This window comes from Xenopus tropicalis, chromosome 8 (assembly GCF_000004195.4).
Source record: "Xenopus tropicalis strain Nigerian chromosome 8, UCB_Xtro_10.0, whole genome shotgun sequence".
Lineage (NCBI taxonomy): Eukaryota > Metazoa > Chordata > Amphibia > Anura > Pipidae > Xenopus > Xenopus tropicalis.
In genome coordinates this window covers 100768456-100790996 of record NC_030684.2, presented here as the reverse complement: position 1 = coordinate 100790996, position 22541 = coordinate 100768456, and the positions used below count along the sequence as shown (strand labels likewise).

At 40.2% G+C, this 22541-nt stretch overlaps 2 protein-coding genes across 3 annotated transcripts in view; one reads left to right on the top strand and one right to left on the bottom strand.

Moving 5' to 3' along the window:
• Positions 1-22541, top strand: part of brf1 (BRF1, RNA polymerase III transcription initiation factor 90 kDa subunit) — a 165676-nt gene that overhangs the window by 63068 nt on the left and 80067 nt on the right. Inside the window, 1 exon segment of the mRNA NM_001195621.1 lies at positions 22060-22209. Within this exon segment, the coding sequence (NP_001182550.1) occupies positions 22060-22209 (150 nt within the window).
• On the bottom strand, positions 1382-7800 carry btbd6 (BTB (POZ) domain containing 6). 2 transcript variants are annotated; one of them, XM_018096302.2, is made up of 4 exons: positions 7710-7800; positions 3751-3841; positions 3518-3636; positions 1382-2832 (listed from the first exon to the last, which is right to left on the bottom strand). In XM_018096302.2, the coding sequence occupies exons 1-4, from the start codon at positions 7730-7732 to the stop codon at positions 1800-1802; spliced, it is 1266 nt and encodes a 421-aa protein (XP_017951791.2). In that variant the 5' UTR covers positions 7733-7800; the 3' UTR covers positions 1382-1799.

Genomic DNA, 22541 nt, shown 5'->3' with positions numbered 1-22541 from the left:
TGTTCCTTGGTCATCTGGTCCATATGGTGAATTATCTCTTTGAGGTATCCATAAATGGGCCGACCCACAAATGATTCCTTTTTTTCTTGAAAAATGAAAACTTCAAATATGTATGTAAATGTAGTTGCAATTGAAACCTGGTTTGTCTCTTTTATATTCTTGAAAATCAATGGCAAAATCAGCTCTTTCCTAGGTGTGTGTTATTCAGCTGGCTGATGCTATATTGTTTTGCAGGTCATAACCAGCAGTGCACAAAATAGAAAGCAGTCTGTTCTCAATAAGTGGTGGGTAACAGCCACATGCACACCACGCTTGCAGTCGATGTATTTGTCATAATTGTAAAATGAAATCATGCAGTTTTAGAGTTAAAGTATATATACTGTAAACACTTATGTATAATATCTGCATTTAAAAAGCATTATTTTGCAACATTCTTGAATTAATCAACTCTTTCTGGTCCCCCATATGGCATCCAGTGAATGGATTCTTGTTCAATCCATATAGTCATGTTCAAATTACCCTAATGTCATGGAACCCTGATTCTAAATTATCTTCCACATAGGTGATTGGGGTTACACACAGGTGATATATATTGTGTGGAGGATTGTTGAACTTATGTGTAACTGCAGGTTAAATTCCCCTTTAGACTTGCTTTACCAACCAGTAGGTCCCTTGGCAAATGACTGGCTTCTCCTGGCAGTAAACCCCATGCAGAGTGAGCAAGGGCATTTAGAGGTTTTTTTTTCACTGCATTTACACTTTTAACAGTTGCGTCAGTTTGGTATCAGTTTGTACAACTTGATAGTGATGTTAACCTAACAAATACAGATAGGGTTTCTATGCTGATATTGTTTAATTAAGTCCCTGCCCATGTCATACACACATTGTAAGCAGAATTTGCCCTTTTCCTCTCCAGCAAGCAATAACCACTAAAACTGTAACAATGTGAAATGGAAATGCAAAAACAGAGAATGGTGAACTTTTATGGCTTTTTCTCATGGAGGGATTTATTTTTATACCTCCGGTATATGTGCAGTGTTTTAATGAATGCGGTGGCTAATGGCATGCTGGTTTTCAAAAAAAATGCCTGGTATCTCCTTTCAGTGACAAGAATGGAATTGCACTTGTGGGTCAGGAGATTGTCATTGGAATAAGTGTTTTCAAGCAACAATCGCATGACCAGTGAGTGTTGTCAGTATAGCTACTAAATGCTGAATGTTCTTAAGCACTGCTTGTGCCATAGCCCTTTGTTTCAAGATGAGCAGATATAAGATATTAATGTTTTTGGTGTTAGCTGCAATTTAAAAGCATGTTCAGATAAATGTTATGTCAAGACCTCTAGTGTAAATGTAAATAAGACAGATGACAAGTTACTCCAGAATAGGGTATAAGTAAAAACATTTTATGTCTCACATATTTATAAGCTGCTCTACCCCGAGCAAGCGGCAATTTAACATTTTAAGTAAGTTATCTATATACAAAATAAATGCACATTATGCGCAGATCTTTTTAAACCTCTCCCTGCATGATGCAGTTTTAATAATTAAATTCAAATAGCTTATAAATAAATTAGATTAAAGTCTACAAGCATTCCTTCAGTTGGTGTTTTGCTGACCATTTTGCTACATTCCATACTGACAAACAGCATAAATTATAACTCTCCCTTCACCCTTTTCAGTGCGTTGCAGGCAAAACCAGCAGAAAGCGGGTTAACCACTGTGTTGCAGACCCCTTTCAAAGGGAAGGGTGGTGTGGAAGAGTTGGTGTGCTTTGCAGTAGTGTTTCAGAAATTAAATGCATCATGCATAAAAGATGAGCTCTGGAATTTGTCCACCTTGTACCCCAGTCCCATTGGTGCTGTCTGAAGAGCACTGGAATTGAAATGTAACCTTTCCACACTGTACTTCTGTCATTCCCTCCTGTCCGAAATAACTGAGTTCATTACCATCAAGAATGGCGCTTACAGTGTAAAAAGTATCTTGCTCAACCTGCACGGGGTGTTCAAACCACACAGAGAATGTGTTGCTGGAGCCATCGGAAACAAATTTAGTCAGATTTTGGGCCAGAACTGCTCCCTGTCTCTTCAGTTCTATCTTGACACTGTACTCTGCTTTACCGCAGCTTGAACCATAAAGCCCCAGTCCTGCTATAAATATCCTTTTGTCAACTGCAAATTGGATGCTGTCACAGCGTCCCCGGTACCTCCACTGATTACTGCGATATGCTGAGGACTGAAACCTGTGGCAACGCTGAGGTGCAAGTCCTTTCCTCTTTATTAGAGGGAACTCCAGCTGAGGTTTATTAGCAGCTGTGTACCAGAGGAATATACTTCTTGTTTCCTCTAGGGTTAAAATATCTGATTGGGCAGCTCCGTTGGCAAATTCCTCCAAAGTCATAGTGGGAATCCGTACCAGGTATAAGGCCTTTCCCAAAACATTCCTTTTGTTGACTGGCGTGATTGACAAACCTTGTCTTTTGCACTCTGCCTCAGCCCAGTTCAAAACTGCCTCAAAAACAACATCTTCTTTAGTGTTTAGTGTCTCACGCGTAACAATAATCTCCAGGGTTTGCAGATCTATTTCACAGAAACCCTCTGACTTTAGTGCCAGTTCAGCTTGAGCGTCTATGACTTCCCAGCAGCGCAGAGTGAGATCTGGCTCTTCAAAAAGACGGCTCTGAGAGAGCAGAACACATGCATTCTTTGCCTCTAAACTGGTCTCCAGGAAGTTAACGCAGGCTTTAGCCAAGGCCGGTACTATGTACTTTTTGGCAGCATAGAGTGTTGCAAGCACCGTGTCTGCTTCCAGGTCGATTTCATCACTGTACAAGTACCTAGAAAATAAAAAACAGATTTTTAATGAAAGCAAAGATTTAAATGTAAAATAGTTTATGCAGCCGGCTATATGCTGCGTGTTGAACTACAATTTAAAAGAAGTGCCTTTGGGAGCTTTAGTACAACAGCAGATGTAGATTGGACAGCTCATGTAAGACCTGCTATATCTTTAAATGCCACAGAAACATAATATGCTTTAAACAGAATTCAGAACATGCTGTTTTACAAAAGAGTATAAAACATGCCCTTTGCCTCTGTATTATTTTAGTTAGGAGTCCATTCAATAAACAGTTGGATAGCCTGATAGCAAATGTGCATGCCCAAAACCATCAATATTAATACAGAACAGTGACACAAATGATTGGGATGGCTAATTTATTTATAAAGTATGGTTTTTGAGCAGTGCTGCACATGTCTATATGTTTGGATTTGGCTGAAACTTTTGTCTGTGCTGGAAAGGTTAATTTAAACAGCATTTTCACCCGCCCTTTCCTGGAAAAGTTTTATTGATATCTCTATTGCAGACATAATAAAAACACACAGCTTTTGTGGTATGAGAACAAGCCTTTTTCTTGTAAGTAAATTAAAATATCTGAGGGAGCCATTACTGCTGGATATCAAATGCATATTTTATAAGCTTTTATGCACACCATATTCTCTCAAAATTCTTTAATGACCACTTACTTTAAAAGGATTAGAAAAGCTGCAGGCTCCACATCTGGAATATGGATTTCAGATTTCACTTCAGCAAGGTCTCCATAAAACATTGCGTAGAACACAGAGCTACCCACAGCCAAAATATACTGCAAAAGAGAGGGTTTTATACTGGTGTAAAAATGAAATAGATTTTAATCATGAATAAACTGTACCGAATAATAAATCCCAGTATAGAACCCAGCACCTTGTTTGGATCTTACCTTGTGGGCAGGAACTTTCTTTGAGGCCCCTGCTGGGCCCACAATGAAGTGAACGTCCGCCATAAGCTCGTTGTTGAACATTAGAGCATTCCTGAAAAAACAAAACCTTGGTTTAGGAAGCCAATTCATGAAGTCTAAGAATGTGTCTGTGAGAGTAAATGTATATGTTGATTTCTCCTATTTACTCCATAATTGTTATTTCAGGTTTAATACCCTTAATGTTTACTAAATATACCCATAATTTCTAAAATTGGCAAATTATAAGATATGCCAAATAAAAAACTTTCTCTTAGGTGGCTGTTTACATTGTCTGCACTCCTGAAACAATTTAACTAGCAAAATGATCTATGGGAGAACTGACTGTTGATACATTGTTTTAAGAGTCAGACCCAGAAAACAGAAAGCAACAAACAACTTTCAACTGCAATTACATTTACAGGTAACTCTAAAACTGTGAAAAAAAAATATACATTGGAAATTTGCTTAGAATTATATTTTCTTTCATTAGGCTAAAAATATATTTGGGTGAAGAACAATTCACATGCTGTTTGCAGTAGGCAGAGATTTTTCCAATATACGCACCCAGCGCTTGCTGAGTAAAAATCAATAAAACAGCTTCACTTGAAGCTGTTACCTGGTATTTTGGATACATATATATATATACACACTATATATGTAGTTTTGGATTGTAAATTCTAAAGAGCAGGGCCCACTCTACTGCCTAACAGTAATGGTATGTATTCTGTATGTTTTATTACACATTATACTTGTTAATAGTAATTCCAGCATAATTTGCTCATACATAAAGCTGAATTCTAGTGTCAAGTTATTCTATAACCCTGTGATTTGAAATGTGTAAACAACCCCTCCTAGGATTAGCCAATATAATCTTGTAGCACTTAAATTACTAGTAATAATCTCTGGGATTTCACATGGTTCATAGAAACTCTCAGCATCTTTAGATTAGTGGAAATCAAATCCTGAGCAATCATGCTTTCTCAGAATTGCTTTGTTTTTATTGTGCTACCAAATTCAGAATGGTTTGGTCCACTGACCAGGATGTGATTGGTTTCAGACAATGTTAAGGAAAGCATTACCCCAGCTCAGTTAACATGACTCAGTGCTTTTCTCCCACCCAGCAGGGAAGAATGATTAAAAAAAAAAAAAAAAAAAAAAAAAAACCTGTCCAATCAACATACTGATCATTTGTTCCAAAAAGCTGCTCCTAATTGATTTTGTGTTGAAAAGAGTATTGTGAACTGCAGTGATGCAGGACAGCCCCATGAGAAGGAATATTTACATTTTGCTGGCTTATTGGCTGGTTTAAGGCATAGGTATACTATGTTGTTGCCATTCACAATGCATACTGGTAATGTTACCCTTATCTAAGGTTTATTTCACTGCAGTGATTAAAGTGATTAACCTTTAGCAAATTTGTCCTACAGTTCAATAAAGAACAAAAAAGAAAACACCAACGGTCATGAGGGTGCCCATTGGCATGCTAGCACATATTTTGCATTCACCTACCAGCTCACAAGCATAGCCACTTTGTGTTCTAAACTAACAGCAGATACAAAACTGGCATTGAATCTCTGGCAGGCAAGGCAAAATTAAGAAATCCTTAACTCGGCAAATGATGCGTTAAGATCTGTTGCTCTTTTTGCTGGTTTGAACCTGCCCTCAGTAAATGAAATTCTTTTGTTTTTGTTCATGGTATCGTTTGAGCAAAAAACACTTATGGGACACCATGCCGTCCTCTGCTACAAACAGTAGTGGGAGCCATCTGGTAACCTTGTAAGGGGTTTTCTAGGTGTGTGTCTGATGCTTTTTCTTACGGTCAGTGAAATTCCTAGATGGACACTGACACCCTTGCAGGTTAGCCTTGTGGATTGTGTGTGTGGCAGTGCAGTATGACACTGTTCTTGCTGGTTTCAAATCATAAGACTGATAAATCAGTGCAACGTGGTGCATCTGAATGCAGTAAAACAGCTCTATATTGCTAGCTGTGTGTCGGATATGCATATGCTGTAGTGTAGCTAACGCTGCTAATCATTTAATTGGCTTTTACACAGCAGAACAGGACCTCCTATCTGCAACCCTTCATCTGTTCAGTTGCTTATCCCAGCATCCTCTGAAAGCATTCAGCTGTGATTGGTTACTAGAGGGTCTGACAGCACCATAGTAATGTTTGTGATAGTGCCATATATGTAATGAATAGGCTGATAAATGAGCTCCACAGAACCTTAGCTATGTAGTGTAGCTTTATAATTAATACTACTGCTTCAGGTCTCTCTATGGGGCTGTGCTTGGTTTACTTCAATTATTTAGAGGTGAACTCTACCAACCTAATATCACATATCCTATTTGCAACCCACACCTTGTATCACTTTCCTTCAAAACGTGCAGGGCTAGCTCTTTTTTTTGTACTAATATCAGTGTATGTGCTATGTTTATGCTAGGGCTGCTGCAAAGTAATGGCAGTAAATGAATATACGCATTACTCGCTAGGGCTGTGACTGTGGCAGCCGAATGTGCTTTGGCTCTACCAGCCAGGTGCCCTTTGCCACACGGTGCTGCTGGGTACCAGAGGGAGCGGATGGGCACAGGGGGCGCTGTGGGCTCACCTCTCCCGCAGGGTCGGGTGGAAGGACTGCCAGTTGCCGCTCTCAATGTTGTTGTTGTTGAGGTTGTGGAGTTGCGGCGGCGGCGGGGCAGCCTGCTGGAGCTGGAGGGCGTTCTTCTTGGCGTTGGCAGCGGCGTTACTGTTAGCGATATTGGTGTTTGCGCTGGCAGGGTAAAGCTCTGCAGCCATCTTCTTCTTGAGGGCCAAGGGCACTATCTCATAGCATGCTTGCACCTTGCCCTGTGCCCTGGCACTCTTTCTAGACTTCTTTAAGGTCTCTGGAAGCAGAAGAAAGAAAGTCAAACACTTCATGACCCTGCCATTAAGGCAGCCTGGGTCTAGTGGCATGGGCAAGGGGGCGGCTAGCAGCAGGTCCTCTGTGCGATGGCTTGGGCATCAGCCACCCGATGAGACAGTCTCCTAGAACTTGCCAAGCGATCTGAGTCCCGCACCGATAGATAGTCCATCACAGGGCAATAATGCGCCCAACCGAGGGAGGGCACTCCAAGGCCAGCGCTTACACTCCCAAGATGCTTCTCAAACCCCAAGACCCCAGTATCCAGCCCTGTCACGTCTCCTTATCCGCTGGCACGGTAATCCCACACAGCCCCTAGCAGTGGGCACGCCGGGCAATCACATCCTAGCGAGTAATGCGGGGCTGCGATTTGCCTCTCTGGGATGCACCAGCTGCTTCTGCTTTTGTGTTGCGGAGCATATGCCCAGCGTATCGCAGAGCGCCTCCTCCTCCTCTCAGTGCTGCTCTACGTGTACAGGGGCAAGGCTACAGCTCAAATAGGGAGCAGCCAGCCAGCGCGTCACGCCCGCCTCCGCCAATCAATGCGCGCAGCGCAGCCATTCACAGCAGCCTTTGCACCATCTACAGCCCCTGTCACACAGGGAGAGGGGAGCTGAAGGGGCAGCTAGATCACACAATATGTCATTCTTCCACTAGCCCGGTGCTTTCCGTGCTCTAGCAGCCCATAGGCATAGCAATTCTCCCCAGTAGAATAATGGAGGGGTGTACTCAGCTGCAACGTCATAGCCTTTAGGCACTGCGAGAGTTAAACCGCTTGCAAAGTCTTACCCGCTTTATGTATACATTCAGCTGGCATTGCCCATGGGCAGTCACATCCCGCTGAGTATTGCAATTTGCAGCACTCGTTAGCTCGCAGGGATGTTCCGACCTTCGCCCGTCCAGCTGTTGTGACACTACAACTCTCAACTCCCAGCGCAGCCTCAGGCTATATGAGGAGAGTGCTAGTTCTAGTCGTACAACAGCTGCAGAGCCTTGGGAGTCGCGTATGAGCTCCTGCTGCCTGTGCGCAGTGTTCCGTACCTTGCAGAGGGAACTCGGCGCATCGGGATCGACGGTGGGATGAGGAGATGGCAGTGAGGGGCAGTCCCAGGCACTCGCTCCCTTCCTTCTCTCCTCACTTCTTCTTGGGATGCGTCCTTCTCTGTGTCGGGCGCTAGGGGGCGCTTGCTCGGGAAGTTTTTTTTCCCGTCCGGATTCAAAACAATGATTTTCCACCAATGGAAAGAAGTTGTGTATCTCGTAGCACAAAGCAGAAAGACAATACGCGCCTTCCTATCCCCATGTCCCTTGTTCTTCGCCTGTTCTGTGTCTATCTCAGCCAGTATTGGCTGCTCTACTGCAAGCGTGTATAAACACATGTTATAGTGCAGTCAGATGGCTTGTAATAGCAAATAGAAACTTTTATTCAACATCTGCGTCGTTTAAGCTTTTTCGATGTAGTGGGCTTCTTATTTATTATATACTTTGTGCTGGGACCACATTATAATAAAGTGAAGCCATAGGATATCGTCAGTAGTGGCTTTTCGCAGAGTGTGCTCCTCAAATTGCATGATTCTCATTTATATTGTCATTTGTCCCCTGTGGCATTTTGTGATGAGTTAGGCCATAACGTAAGCAATGAAGTTAATCAGCTACAGATTTATTAAGGTTGGTGATGTGTGCATTTTGTATTTCCTGTCACTGGCTATTTCTTTAGAAAAGTTCCTTTTGTGGCACAGATCACAGAATCTGTTACACTGGTACTCAGGTAAAGAGAGCCAGTACTTCAGAACCTATAAGTTTTTTTATTTTTTTTTTCTCAAAAGAAATCAATTATATGGGATGATTTACTAAAAACTAATACTGAATACTAAACATTTTATATTCAGCAATATCCAGCTATTCATGCTTTGGTTCTTGAATGCTTTGTTGCTGAAAAAATTATTTTGATTTGAATTTTGGATTATGGATTTAGAAGACTATTTGAGCTCAGAGCACTACTTCTGATCCCTAACACTCCATAGAGCAGCACAGGTAAAAGCAGTAAAACAGTCTAAAGTGACAAATATCAGTAACAACAGCTATTATAACTTGATGCATAAAATCAGAATTTTTTTTTACAATCGTGACCACAAAGTAAGTTTTCAAGAGCAGGGGTGTCAAATTATGCCCATTTTAGCTGTTTTTTTTTTATTCTCAGGCCTAGTCTCACAGTGCTCCTGGATATTTTTTAATGTTTGCAACTACTCTGCAGAAAGCCTTGTGACATTTTAAGGTCACAAATCCAATATTGAAAGTGTTAATATAGGTTTATTCAACAAGTAATGCTGACCTAATATACTGTCACATCTGTGTCTTTTCTTATTTAAAGGGGACGAATTCAATAAATGGGAAAAACCCTAATTTTGTAGGCAATTATGAATAATATACGGTGCTGGTTTCACTTTGTGCTAAAAATTAATCCTATCTGTAAAAATGGCCCCTTTATTGGAGCTCCCTATAGATCCTATCACTTCTCTGTCTGTGTTTGAAATGGAGTGTCCTAATGGTCCCTGCCAGAAGCACAGTAGGAGGGGGAGAGCCAATCACAGCCCTGCACTCACACAAGCAAAGACAGGCTTCAGTTCCCTATCAGGTTAGCCTAACTGCTGATTGGTTCCTATCCTACAGTGCAGTGTATGGAGGGCTGCCGTCTCCCCTGTACATTCAGAGAATTCAGCCAGCAGGAAGTGGAACAGATGGGCGGGGCTAGTGGGGTTTTGGTTAAATTTCTCAATAAATCAGTCTGAAATACAACTTTTTAAGCACATTCCTTCTATATCTAGAGGAGTATAATTCACTGGTATATTCTTAATTTTTATATGATATGTCTCCTTTAAGTATTCCAGTTTTGTCTCATCAGTTTACAGAGCTGTGCTGCTTTCCAAGCTTATTCAGTTCTGTCAGAGCTTATTGTACCATTAATATTTCATCCAACTTTTCATCTCCCCAGATTCCCACTGTGCTGTAGCAGTACAGCAGCTTTGATAATCATATCCTGGAGTTCTGTGCCATCAATATGCATCTTTGCATAAATAGGTCAATTAATACCCCAAATATGGTAAGGCCTGATAAGAGCCTAGATTAGCTAGGTGAAGGTAAGGTCAGATGTGTACTGCTTTCATGAAAATAGATATACTGAGTTAGTATAATCAAATTTATACAGGGACTTTTCTGGAACCCTAGTGGATTTTATTTTTTTGTGCTTTTAAGATAAAAAGCTTATTAGAGAATCATTATTTATAAAGTGCTAACATATTCAGCACACTGTACAATAGTGAGGATTATACATTAACAAGTAACATTACATGTAGATAATTATCCAATACAAAAAGTAAATTATACCCTGCTTGTTTGATAAATAATACCCCGCTTGTATAAGCTAATACAAATGTATATACAGGTATGGGACCTTTTATCCGGAATGCTTAGGACCTGGGGTTTTCCCTGATAAGTGATTTTTTCAGAATTTGAAGATCTCCATACCTCATTTCTGATAAAAACAAAAAATTAGACATTATATAAACCCAATAGGATTGTTTTGCCACCAATAAGGATTCATTTTACCTTAGTTGGGATCAAGTACAAAGTGCTGTTTTATTATCACAGATAAAAAGGAAATATATATATTTTTTTTTTAAATATTTAAATTATTTGATTAAAATGGAGTGTATGGTAGATGGCCCTCCCATAATTCGGAGCTTTCAGGATAACAAATTTCCAGATAACAGATCCCATTCCTGTACAGACATTCAGTTGGTAACAGTATTAGCACTATGGAAGGTAGCAAGAACATTAATATTATGAGGTGTGTTCATTATTTACCACACATTGTTCTCAGTGGGAACCTGTACCAACATAAGGTTATTGTAGGGGTTAAACTTTATGGACTTTTTTCAAGTAAAGCCCAGAGCTATATGTACATTTGTAAATGTAATTGCTACTGAATTTATCCATGCTGGTTCAGAATAGATGACCAGTATAGCAGAAGCACTGACACTGTTTCACTATTTAGAACTCAACAAATGACTTTAAAATCAGTGAACATTGGTTATGAATGTATAGTATGTATAGTATATGCTTAAGATTATATGTCTATGAAGATTTTCATTCATCCAGGTCATGGTATATCTAGTATAAATAAATTTGAAGCAACTGGACTTGTTTAGTAATCATTGAAGACGTTTCACTACTCATCCGAGCAGCTTCTTCAGTTCAACTGACTGGTATGGGAAGTCCTCAGCATATATACTCTTCCACTAATCCAATCACAATGGCACTATGTAACTCTTCAGAAAGGTGACATCTGAAACTCACAGAGGTGTGAATGCTGTGGAGTTACTTTGAAAGGATTACCCAAGTATCATGCAACTCTTCGAACAGGTGTTACTTGTTAGAGTTGCATGAATGGATGTGTGAAGAGTTCTGAAACTGCCGGGGTACAGATGTGCCTGAACACCACATACTTCAAATACAAGGACCAATTTTACAGGCAAAAACATGGCTGTGCAATGGGTTCACCAGTTTCTCCCATTGTAGCAAACTTGTATATGGAAGAAGTGGAAAGGAAGGCCCTACTCACATTCAATGGAACTACACCAAGTCACTGGTTCAGGTATGTAGATGACACGTGGGTTAAAATCAGATCCAACGAAGTGGCGGCCTTTTCAGAACACATTAACTCAGTGGACAACAACATCAAGTTCACAAGGGAGGATGTCCATGAGAACAAACTTGCTTTTTTGGACTGTTTGATATCCATTCAAGAGGGGGGTATCTTGAAAACAGAAGTATACAGGAAACCCACTCACACGGATCAATATCTGTTGTTCGATTCCCACCATCCGCTGGAACACAAACTGGGTGTCATTAGAACTCTACACCACAGGGCGGAAAGTGTAACAACTGATACAGAGTCCAAGGACAAGGAATGTAAACATCTCAGAGGAGCACTGAAAGCTTGTGGCTACCCAGACTGGGCCTTTGTCAAAACAAGAGCAACTAAGCCCAACAGGAACACTAAAGGAATAACCGTCCTGAGGCAGAGAGAAGGCGCAATATAGTCATCCCCTATGTAGCAGGAGTGTCGGAGAAGCTCAGGAGAATTTTCAACAAACACCACATCCCTGTGTTTTTCAAACCTAGCAACACACTGAGACAAAAACTTGTACACCCAAAGGATCCAACACCAAAGGAAAAACAAAGCAATGTTGTATACGCAGTCCAGTGTAGCGAGGAGTGCACAGACCTTTACATTGGTGAGACAAAGCAACTGCTCTCCAAGCGAATGGCTCAGCATAGGAGGGCGAACACTACAGGCCAGGACTCTGCTGTCTTTCTACACCTAAAAGACAAGGAACACTCCTTTGAAAATAGCAATGTCCAAATTTTGGACAAAGAAGACCGCTGGTTTGAAAGAGGTGTAAAAGAGGCCATTCATGTCAAAGTGGAGAAACCATCCCTTAACAGAGGCGGGGGACTTCAACACCATCTGTCTGCTACATACAATGCTGTTCTAACATCTGTACCCCGGCAGTTTCAGAACTCTTCACACATCCATTCATGCAACTCTAACAAGTAACACCTGTTTGAAGAGTTGCATGATACTTGGGTAATCCTTTCAAAGTAACTCCACAGCATTCACACCTCTGTGAGTTTCAGATGTCACCTTTCTGAAGAGTTACATAGTGCCATTGTGATTGGATTAGTGGAAGAGTATATATGCTGAGGACTTCCCATACCAGTCAGTTGAACTGAAGAAGCTGCTCGGATGAGTAGTGAAACGTCTTCAATGATTACTAAACAAGTCCAGTTGCTTCAAATTTATTTATACTAGATACTTAAGATTATATATATATTTTTTTTAGATTATGCAAAAAAAAAAAAAACCAGTTTGGGTGGAGAGAGCTACACAAAAATAAAGTATTTAAAAAAATGTGACTGAGAAATTACAGGTTAAGGGGACCCAAACTTAAAAATTGTTCCCATCCTGTATGTACAATAGAGAGCTGGGAACTGCCTAAATACAGTTTCCTTTGATTTGCCAGTCAGTGCCTGACTAAATAAACCCAAAACCTTTCAGGAAATGTAACTGCTGTATTTGGTCTATAAGATTTAAAGGAACTCCCTATATTGTAAGAATCTGTTACATTAACTCCAGAAAGTCTTTGGATGACTTTGAGCCGGGTCTGTCCAAATATGTCTGAATAATATACTAGTGAGTTAGAATAAGAAGATACATAAATCTATTTGTATACCTTGATGTTGAAAAGTATGTGCATGTATATCTGTAACAGCTAGGCTGCTCATGCATGTTTTTATCCTATCCCGACTTGACTACTATAACCTGCTACTAACTGCCCTCCCCAACTCCAATCTCTCCCCCCTACAGTCTGTAATAAATACTGCTGCCAGTTCAGGCTTTTCCACTGCTAAAGTCCTTATAATGGCTTCCCATTAAACAAAGAATATCCTACAAACTCCTTCTCTTAACCTTCAAAGCCCTCCATTCCTCTGCCTCTCATTACACCTCTTCTCTTGTGTCCTAGCCGACTCCTCCTTTCCTCACAAAGCAACCACTTGGTTGCACCCCCCACCACTACTGCTGTAGACCCAGCCTGTCTGTCTATCTTCCTGTCTCTTTTACCCCTAGCCTCAAAACTCCTGAGAACTCTTTTCTTGTGTTACTAACTTTCTCTGCACCCATAATCTGCTGGACCCTATGCAGTCTGGCATTTGGCCTGCACACTCCACTGAGACAGCCTTATGTAAAGTTGCAAATGATCTCCAGACTGCCACGGCCAAATGATACTACAATATTCTGATTCTCATGAACTTATCTTTTGCTTTTGATACAGTTGAACATTTTGTCCTTATGCACATTCTCTATTCTCTGGGTATCTAGGATCAAGCTAAATCCTTGGTCTTTCCCTACTTTTCTAACCACTCCTTCTCTGTTGTTTTTGCTAACAAAGCCTCCTTCCCAGTTCATATTAATGTGGGAGTGCCTCAGGGTTTTGTACTTAGCCTTCAACTGTTCTCTCTAGGAGGAACTTGACATTCATTCAGTCTAGTGCCTCCTAGCTATCTCCCCCTGGATGAAACAATACCTCCTCAAATTGAACCTAGCTAAAGCAGACCTCATGGTTTTACCACCCAAACCTGGAACATCACTTTCTTTTACCATTACTATTAATAGCATAACCTGCGGTTTATCTTGGACCACTCTCTCTTCTTTTTCTCTAATCATATCAAATCTTTCTACCTTGCTGCTCCTTACCTCTGGAATTCTATCCCTGAATTCATCCATAAGAACAATCTCAAAATCTTTTTAAGAAAAAAAGCTCAGATTCTTCTGGGGCAAAGCTTTGTGTACTTTTACCCTTTCAATTTGCCTTTATCCTGTATGTTATATACATACATACATACATACTATTTGAGATCAGTCAAATTCCTTGGGCTCTATTTATCTTCACATATAAGGTGTGAAAATGTTGCAAATCTCTTTACTTGAATATACATGCAGTGTTAGTAGTATAAACACTACACTATAAACACTAAATATAAAGCATTTGTCCCCTGCCAAGGATGCCAGTTTATAAGAAGCTTGAATTTGCAAAAATAATTCTGATACAAATTTTTAAAGTCTGCATTACTAAAGCATAATATTGAAAAATATTGAGAGCAATAAGTAATAAATTCCATTGCTAAAAACTGGACAGCCAAATCAAACCGATTAAAATATATATAGTTGACACCTATAAACTGCACATCATGTATATACAATTAATACATTTAACATCATCAGAACTGCAGAGAAATATGGGACAAGAAATCTATTCCTATGTTCTGTCCTAATCAATATAGTAGGGGCAGTTTTACCCAAATCTAGACCAAACTGGGTGTTAGCCATAGCTTATCATTCTTCTATTACCGTATCTTTTCATGATGAATCAATTTTTATTTTATAGTTTTGTATTTAATAATTTTTTTCTCATGGTTAGATTTAATTTGATTATTTTTACCACACTCATTCAGTGCACAGTCTGTATGACATAATTAATAAGCATACGCTTCTCTTTAGCATTCTTGTGACTTTTTACATAGTGCATGTTGCTCTACATTATTTTTTAACTGTTCAAGGGGTGGAAGCCTATGTGACTAGTGAATGAGTGGCCTCTAATTCATTAACCTAAACATTAGTTGCACTTTAGTTAAAAAAAAAATGTTTACTGCCCAGTTTTACTTTAAAGGTGGCCATACATGTCAAGATCTGCTCGCTTGACGAGGTCACCAAGCGAGCAGATCTTCTCCCGATATCCCCACCTACGGCTGGGCGATATCGGGGGAATTTAGGCTAACTTGGCCGTTTGGTTCATGTGCTCATGTTGACACTTTGTATCTGTGCTGTCCTTCTAATCGGATCTCCACCAGGTATCTGCGCGCATTGATTTATGTTTTACATAGGCCTTAGAGCAATTTATGGCATTTGATCAATATCAAGCTTAGTGTATGGGCGACAGCAACTAGAATTGCACAACATTCAGTGGAGTGGCACTTCCATACTGTAGGTGCAGGCAATTGCCATTGAAAGGAACTAGGATTGATTCCAAAGGTTTGTTGCCTGTCCACTGAGCTGGAAATAGCTAAGGGAACGAAATGCCCCAATATGCCCATTTGCTTATTGCCCTTAGGGCAGTTTTGCTAAAGATATTTCTTTTTCTTCATGTCTGCATATTAGAGATACACCAAATCCAACATAGTTTTGGATTCAACAAAATTGAATTCTTGATAAAGGATTTGACTGAATACTAAACAGAATCCCTCAATTGCATATTCATATCCAGCTTTGTCTTAAACTGTCCAGCATTTGCCCATTATATGACATGAAGGGCTTGCATATGGTTTGACCAAATCTGATTCTTGCAGAAAGTGCCAGGTTTTTGTAAAGTCCTACTGCCATCTTGTTTCCCTCATCTGCAGTATTCTCCATAGGTAAACTGCAATTTAGAAAGCCTGGTTTGTAAATGTCAGTGCATAAAAGGTGACAGTCTAAATTTAGGTTGAAAAGCCACATGGGCCTTTAGAAAAATAAATCATTTTTTTTAATTAACAAAAACTCACATTTATCTGTTTTATGCCAAACGAGTTATGGGCTCCTGTCTATAAAGGTTTTCTTTTTACAGTGGAGGTCCTGGAAATGCTTGCAGTGAATATAACCTTGCTGGTAGTGCTACATTTGTTGATTCTCAAGACCATGGCTTCACTTTTTTTCAGTTGCAGTTTTACAATGTGCACGCGCATTGTTTAAGGCTTGTCCTTTATTGCCTTTCCCAAAGGTCATGAAGGGAAGGAAAACCATGAATACACAATAACATTTTATCAGTTAATCTGTACATTTGTTCAGGATACTTTTTGCCTGTTGTAATTTGGGAAGACTGCCCTTCGTTCTTGTTTAGTTTTGCTAATTTTGGTATCAGGTTGGGTTCGGATATGAAACATATATCTAAATACAGTGAGGTATCTTAATATACAGTAAGTATTTGAACACCCTGGGATTTTGCAAGTTCTCCCATTTAGAAATCATGGAGGGGTCTGAAATTCACATTGTAGGTGCAGCAGTGCAATAAATAAATTCTTTAAAAATCATACAATGTGATTTCCTGAATTTTTTTCTGAATGCTGTCTCTCACAGTGGGAATGTACCTACAATGTGAATTTCAGACCCCTCCATGATTTCTAAGTGGGAGAACTTGCAAAATCGCAGGGTGTTCAAATACTTATACTTATACCTCACTGTATATTAACAACTTTATAAACATATAAGCACATGGTTTTTATATGCTTTATAAGCTATACAAGCCAACTCTCACATTGTTTCTTAAATGTAAGGTGCACATGCCAGCACAAAACACACTCACACTATGGAAATTAGGTCCATATGCAGTCATCATTCTACTGCATAATTTATAGTTTGCTTCTGGAAAAGATGTATCCATACCTGGTGACAAATGGTGCCCTTTCTCCATACAGCCACAGAAGCAGGTATCTTCTGCTATATTAAAACAGAGATCCCCAACATTTCTTACTTGTGAGCCACAGTCAAATGTAAAAAGACTTGGAAAGCAACACAAGCATCATAAACGTTCATGGAGGTGCCAAATAAGGGCTAAGATTGGCTATTACGTAGCCTCTATGCCTCTCTGTATTTTTACATCTCTTCATTCTTTAATTGCCCTGGGCTAGCAGATGTTCGCTAGAATGAAAAAAATACCTTTTTTCTTAGTTTGGCTTCTCATGTTCAATGAGAAGCCAAATGTTAGGCACCCCCAAGTGACTTGAATCGCTTATCTTCTACCCTGGGCTGGTGCCCCTGTACAGAGAGAACAGCACCAGCCCGGGGTACCTGCAGCGCTTCCTCCTTCCTGCTTCCATCTTCATAAGCGCGCTCATGCGCAGTAGAGTGAAAAGCCGAACTTTAACAGAGAAGTCAGCTTTTCACTCTACTGCGCATGGAAGCAGCAAGGAGGAAGCGCATCGCTACAGGTACCCAAGGCTGGTGCTGTTTTCTCCTAACAGGGGCACCAGCCCGGGGTACAAAGTAAGTGATTTAAGTCACTAGGGGGTGCCTAACATTTTGGCACCCCCAAGTGATTTAGCCTTTCCTTCTTCTTTAAAATGTACCAGTATGAGAAAAAGTTTCTTACAATGGTATAAGAAACATTGGAACATTGATTATCGCTTTATAGTCTGGTTGGGTGTCAGGTTCCATTTATCGCAAGTATTCATTCACCTATATGGTTCACAGCACAATGTGATGTTACAGATGTGGAAGCCTGAGTTCTTTAGCTCCTTTGCATTTTAATAAAAAAAAAAAAAAAACACAAAATCAACCTATTTTGATGATTATTGTCCCTGGATGGTGGTGGCTCTTGACCTGATATACCCGGGACCCGGATCAGTAAGGACTGTACATCGTGGAGGTTGAGAACACCCGGCATGGGAATAAAAAAAACAGGTTATTATTACATTTAACCAATACAAAAACATTTCCGGCCAAATTGGCCAACTTTCAGGTAATGCAAAAATCTTTTTACTCTATCTTTCCATAGGTAAAAAGGGGTGTGCAGCTTTCTCGGGGGGCAGCCATGCTGACACACCGGTACTTTCATAAGATTATTGTATATCTGTTTAAGGTAGTGATTTCCCTTTTACTGTAGTAAAAAGTTCAGTCTTGTTCGGGGGCGGTTAGTTTAAGAGTCCAGGGTAGGTTTTCCCCTTTCTTGTGGGGTACGTTGGGTCTTTGCCCATATCGGGGATAGGTTGACTGAGCAGGACTTCCATGGTGTCTCCTACTGTAGATGGAGAGTATTGTTTACCGTTATGGAAGAAATTGAGACGTAATGGAAATGACCATCTGTATTTTATGTTGTGGTTCTGGAGGATTGCTAGGGCTGGTTTGAATGTGCGTCTCCTTTGGATGGTTTGCGGAGCCAGGTCTATAAAGATTTGAATAGGGTGTCCTTCGAATTGTAGAGGGACCGTCTCTCTAGCCGCTTTCATGATGGTTTCTTTTGCTTGGAAATAGTGGAGCTTAGCGATGATGTCCCGTGGCTGGTTTGGTTGTGCTGGTTTGGTTGTGCCGGTTTTCCCAGCGATCTGTGGACTCTGTCCATTTCCAGTTTGGCCGGGGGTAGGTGTGGAGCCAGGGTGGATAATAAAGTTCCAATGTCCTTCTCCAAGTTTTTGTATGTTTCCGGAAGGCCCCTAATGCGGATGTTGTCCCTTCTTGATCGGTTTTCCTGGTCCTCTAACTTTTCCTGAAGATCTGTTATATGTCTTTTCATTGTATTTATTTCCAGTTCATGGCCATCTAGGACCGTAATTGCGTCGTCCATTTTTTGTTCCAGGAGGTCTGTGCGTTGTCCTAGCTCTCTTATTTCTTTCGTTAGTGCTTTGGTTATTTTCATGGAGGTTGCCTCTAGCTCTGTACGTAACATATGCTTAAAGCGTAGCAGCAATTCAGTTTCTTTGTTTACCCGAGGGGGTCTGTTTAGATGAAGGAGCTTGTGGGCCTTTTCCCTTGCCCCATTTCCCCATCTTGTATGTTTGTGGGAGTTAGCTGGGAGCTGAGGTTTATATTAGTTGGCCAGGCAGAGTGATAGTAAGAATTGCTTCTTTTCCAGTGTAGGCAGGATCTGTTTCACGGTGGGGGCAGTTAGAGAGCGTTTGCCAGAGTCCTCCCCCTTTTTTTTTTTTTTTTTCCTTCGCCTTGTTTTATGTTGTATCTGTCCCCTTTATTTTATAGTGGATCGCACCCTGGGTGCTATAGAGGGTTTGACGGGTATGCTTGTGCTTGGCTTGTGGCGATGTAGCTTGGAGGAAGGGAGGGTGTCTACCACTGTAAGGCTGTTTGTGGTGAGTTTTTTACAGCTTTAGGGCTGTTCTCTACCCTTTCCCCCAGCGTTTGCCGTTATCTCCCGGCACTCGCGTCGGGCTGTAGGCCCTGTGACGTCACGCTGGTGCGCCGTGTACCTGTGCCCCGAAGATTCACCTCGCAACTCCAGCGGGGATTCTCCGGGTCCTCACCATTCGGTGCAGGGTAGGTTCCCCTGCCTATTCCCTCTGTTTTGCCCCTTTGTCTGGGGAAGCTACCGCTTGTTGTGCCGGCGTGCTGCGGAGCTCTAAGGCAGTGCGGCCATCTTAGAAACTGCGCACTAGCGCCCCCAGATCAACCTATTTTTAATGGATACAATAAGTTATTTTTAAACAAAAGTCTAGTGTGCATTGGCTGTTTGGTAAAAAAAAATTAAATATATATATATATTATAATGGACAGAGAGGAGCACACCCTTCACAAAACCAATAAATGTTGCAAAAAGTGTTGCTAAAAAAAGTAACCAGTCAGGCACACAAAAATCAAGCATTTGTTACTGGATCAAATAGTATTGCTAAAAAAAAAGATACTGCAAAAAGCAAAAAAAGGGAATTAGTTAAAGGAGACAGCGGGCAGTAAAAAGTGAAACAGGACCACCTGTAACACGACTCACCCAGGTAGTTGGGGGAAAACTGACCCCGATCACCCACAGAACATGAGCCTGTCATATATATTTATATAGAATATCAGGGGGGTTTTGTTTGCCACATATGCACTTTGAGAAAGGCTGCTGAGACAGCCGAAACGTCAGTCTTTTGTTCTGAATAAAATTTTTTTATTTTTGCACCGTAAGACCTGCGAGTGTGGTATACTTCTTTCTGATATGCATGTATTATTATACTGTACCCAGGCAAACTATAATCTTGCTAGACGTGAGTGCCTGCTTCCATAAGTTACTATTTATATAGAATGTCATATAAAGCAGGGCACTCTCAGGACTTAAAATTATGGTGAAAAAGAAATAAAGTTTAATTGTTATTCAAACGTTTCGGTCTCAAGGAAGACTGAAACGTTGGAATAACAAATAAACTTCATTTCTTTTTCACCATAATTTTTTAAGTCCTGTGAGTGCCCTGCCTTATTTGAGTCTATATTTACTCTTTTGCGGTGTGCACCCAGGCACTCGCTCTAATAAGTGAGTGCAGCTTATATATATATATATATATATATATATATATATATATATATATATATATATATATATATATATATATATATATAATATTATATTTATTTTCTAATCTAAATACCTTTAAATCTGTTTTAAAAAAAAAACACCAAAAAAACAAAACAGTTACACATTAAATTAACCCAATAGGATTTTTGCCAGTAAAATAACTTAAGTGCAAGTTACAGTTTTATTATTACAGAGAAAAAAAGTGTTTAAAATTGACTTCATGGTATATGGCTTTCCTTTCATTTGGAGCCTTTTGGATAGCTGTTTGCTGATAATGGCACCTGTACTTGTATATGAATATATATACATTAGTTTCCACATTAAAGATTTGTTGTTATATTAAATAAGCCCTGCAACACATTAAAGTGTAATCCACAGTACACAGGGCTTATTTAATATTACAGCAAATCTTTAATATGGAGATTAATGTTTTGTCCAGCAATCCTTGAAAAAAGGTCTCAGTAAGGCTTGAAAGAATGTGCAGACTCTTAAAGGAAAACTGAACCCTAAAAATGAATTTAGCTAAAAATGCTGTATTTTATATACTGAACTTACTTCACCAGCCTAAAGATTCAGCATCTAAATAGCAGCAATAATCCAGGTCTTTACAGTTGTCACAGGAGCCCCCCCATCTTGGAAAGTGTCAGTGACACTCACATGCTCATTGGGCTCATAGAAGCTTATGCTAAAGGTCTGATTATTTAATTGTAATGCTAATTGCACTGGTTTCAAAGCTGCCTAAGAATCTGTATTATTTACTACTCTGCTTTAAGGTGACCATACATGATGCAATCTGCTTCTTTGGTGACGAATGGATCATTTGCTGAAATGCCCAACCACGGGGGGTGATTTTGGGCTAATTAAAATGGCAGGTATTTGGGCCATTGGACTTAGGAACACATTGGCGGCCCAATGCGGCCGCAAGTCTGAAGGGAAAGTCAAACCTGCCTGATTAAGATCTGGGCAATTTTACACCAGATATTGGTCAGATAGGCCCGTTAGAGCACCCATACACAGGCAGATAAGCTGCCAAATCGCCGGCTAAAATCTGCCCATGTCTGGCCACCTTTACATTGTGGCATTTAAATTCTAGGTACACTATATTGTTGGATCAGTTCCCCTAAGCTCAGTAAATGACAGCAGCACAGAGCATGTGCAGTGAATCAGCAGAAAAGAAGATGGGGAGCTACTGGGGCATCTTTGAAGGCACAGATCTTCCCTGCTAAATGTGGTTCCTTGAGCTGTTACAGAAGCCTAAAACATAATGTATATGTATAACATAACATTTCTAGCCTACTTTTTTTTGTATAAATGTAACTTGCACCTCCCATCAAATGCCAGATTCAGTGGTGTCCCAATTTACCAAAGTTTGCCTAAGCAACCAAAAAACTTATGATCACAGTAAATAAATACTAGAACAAATCATACAAATCGTGAAGCCGAGTTGGGACAAATGATTTTAATAGCCACATACGAAAATCCAGTTTTGCCTAGTGTGTTTCTAAAACATAAATAAAGGGACAGTTTTCATTGGATAATGTAATGCCCAGTTTTTTAATCCAAAAAAACTGTCACTGATCTGTTACCCCCTTGTTTTGGCATAACAATATGGTCTATGGCTATGTACTTAAACATAGGTAGCCAATGACAAACTTGAACACAATAAAATGTATTGCCACTGATTTGTATATATCCAGATGATGGTGTTTTCTTATCAAATGTTATGCCTCTTTATTTAGACCCCTGCTTATATATTCCTCGATTTGCACACTTGCTGGAGTTTGGCGATAAAAATCATGAAGTATCAATGACTGCACTGAGGTTGGTCCAAAGGATGAAAAGAGATTGGATGCACACTGGGCGCCGCCCATCTGGACTCTGCGGAGCTGGTAAGTAGCATTTGAAGAATTTTAGACAACTGCATGTATTTTTTTACATGGAATTCTTTTAAGATGGCTTCAGTACTGCTAATGTGGTTCAGGTTTTATTTCCTTAGGAAACATAAGGCTGGATAAATGTTTAATTCTTTTGGTGTTACCTGCCCTTTAGTTTATGGTACACAAGGCGTAATCTGCTCCAGCGTCCGAACATGGGTGTGCAGCTAGTCATTGCATAAAGTGCATTTAATTGATTTTGGGCCAGAAGAACAAGCAATCATTTGCAGGCTGCATGTCAGGTTAGGGCACTTTTGCTGTCTGAAAATGCTGCCAAAGAATACACC

Coding starts and splice junctions, on each gene's coding strand:
- btbd6 (XM_018096302.2), bottom strand. CDS start 7,732: ATGCGCCGAGTTCCCTCTGCAAG. Junction 3,637..3,750: donor AGAAAGTTCCTGCCCACAAG/GTAAGATCCAAA, acceptor TCTCTTTTGCAG/TATATTTTGGCTGTGGGTAG. Junction 2,833..3,517: donor GCTTTTCTAATCCTTTTAAA/GTAAGTGGTCAT, acceptor TTTATTTTCTAG/GTACTTGTACAGTGATGAAA.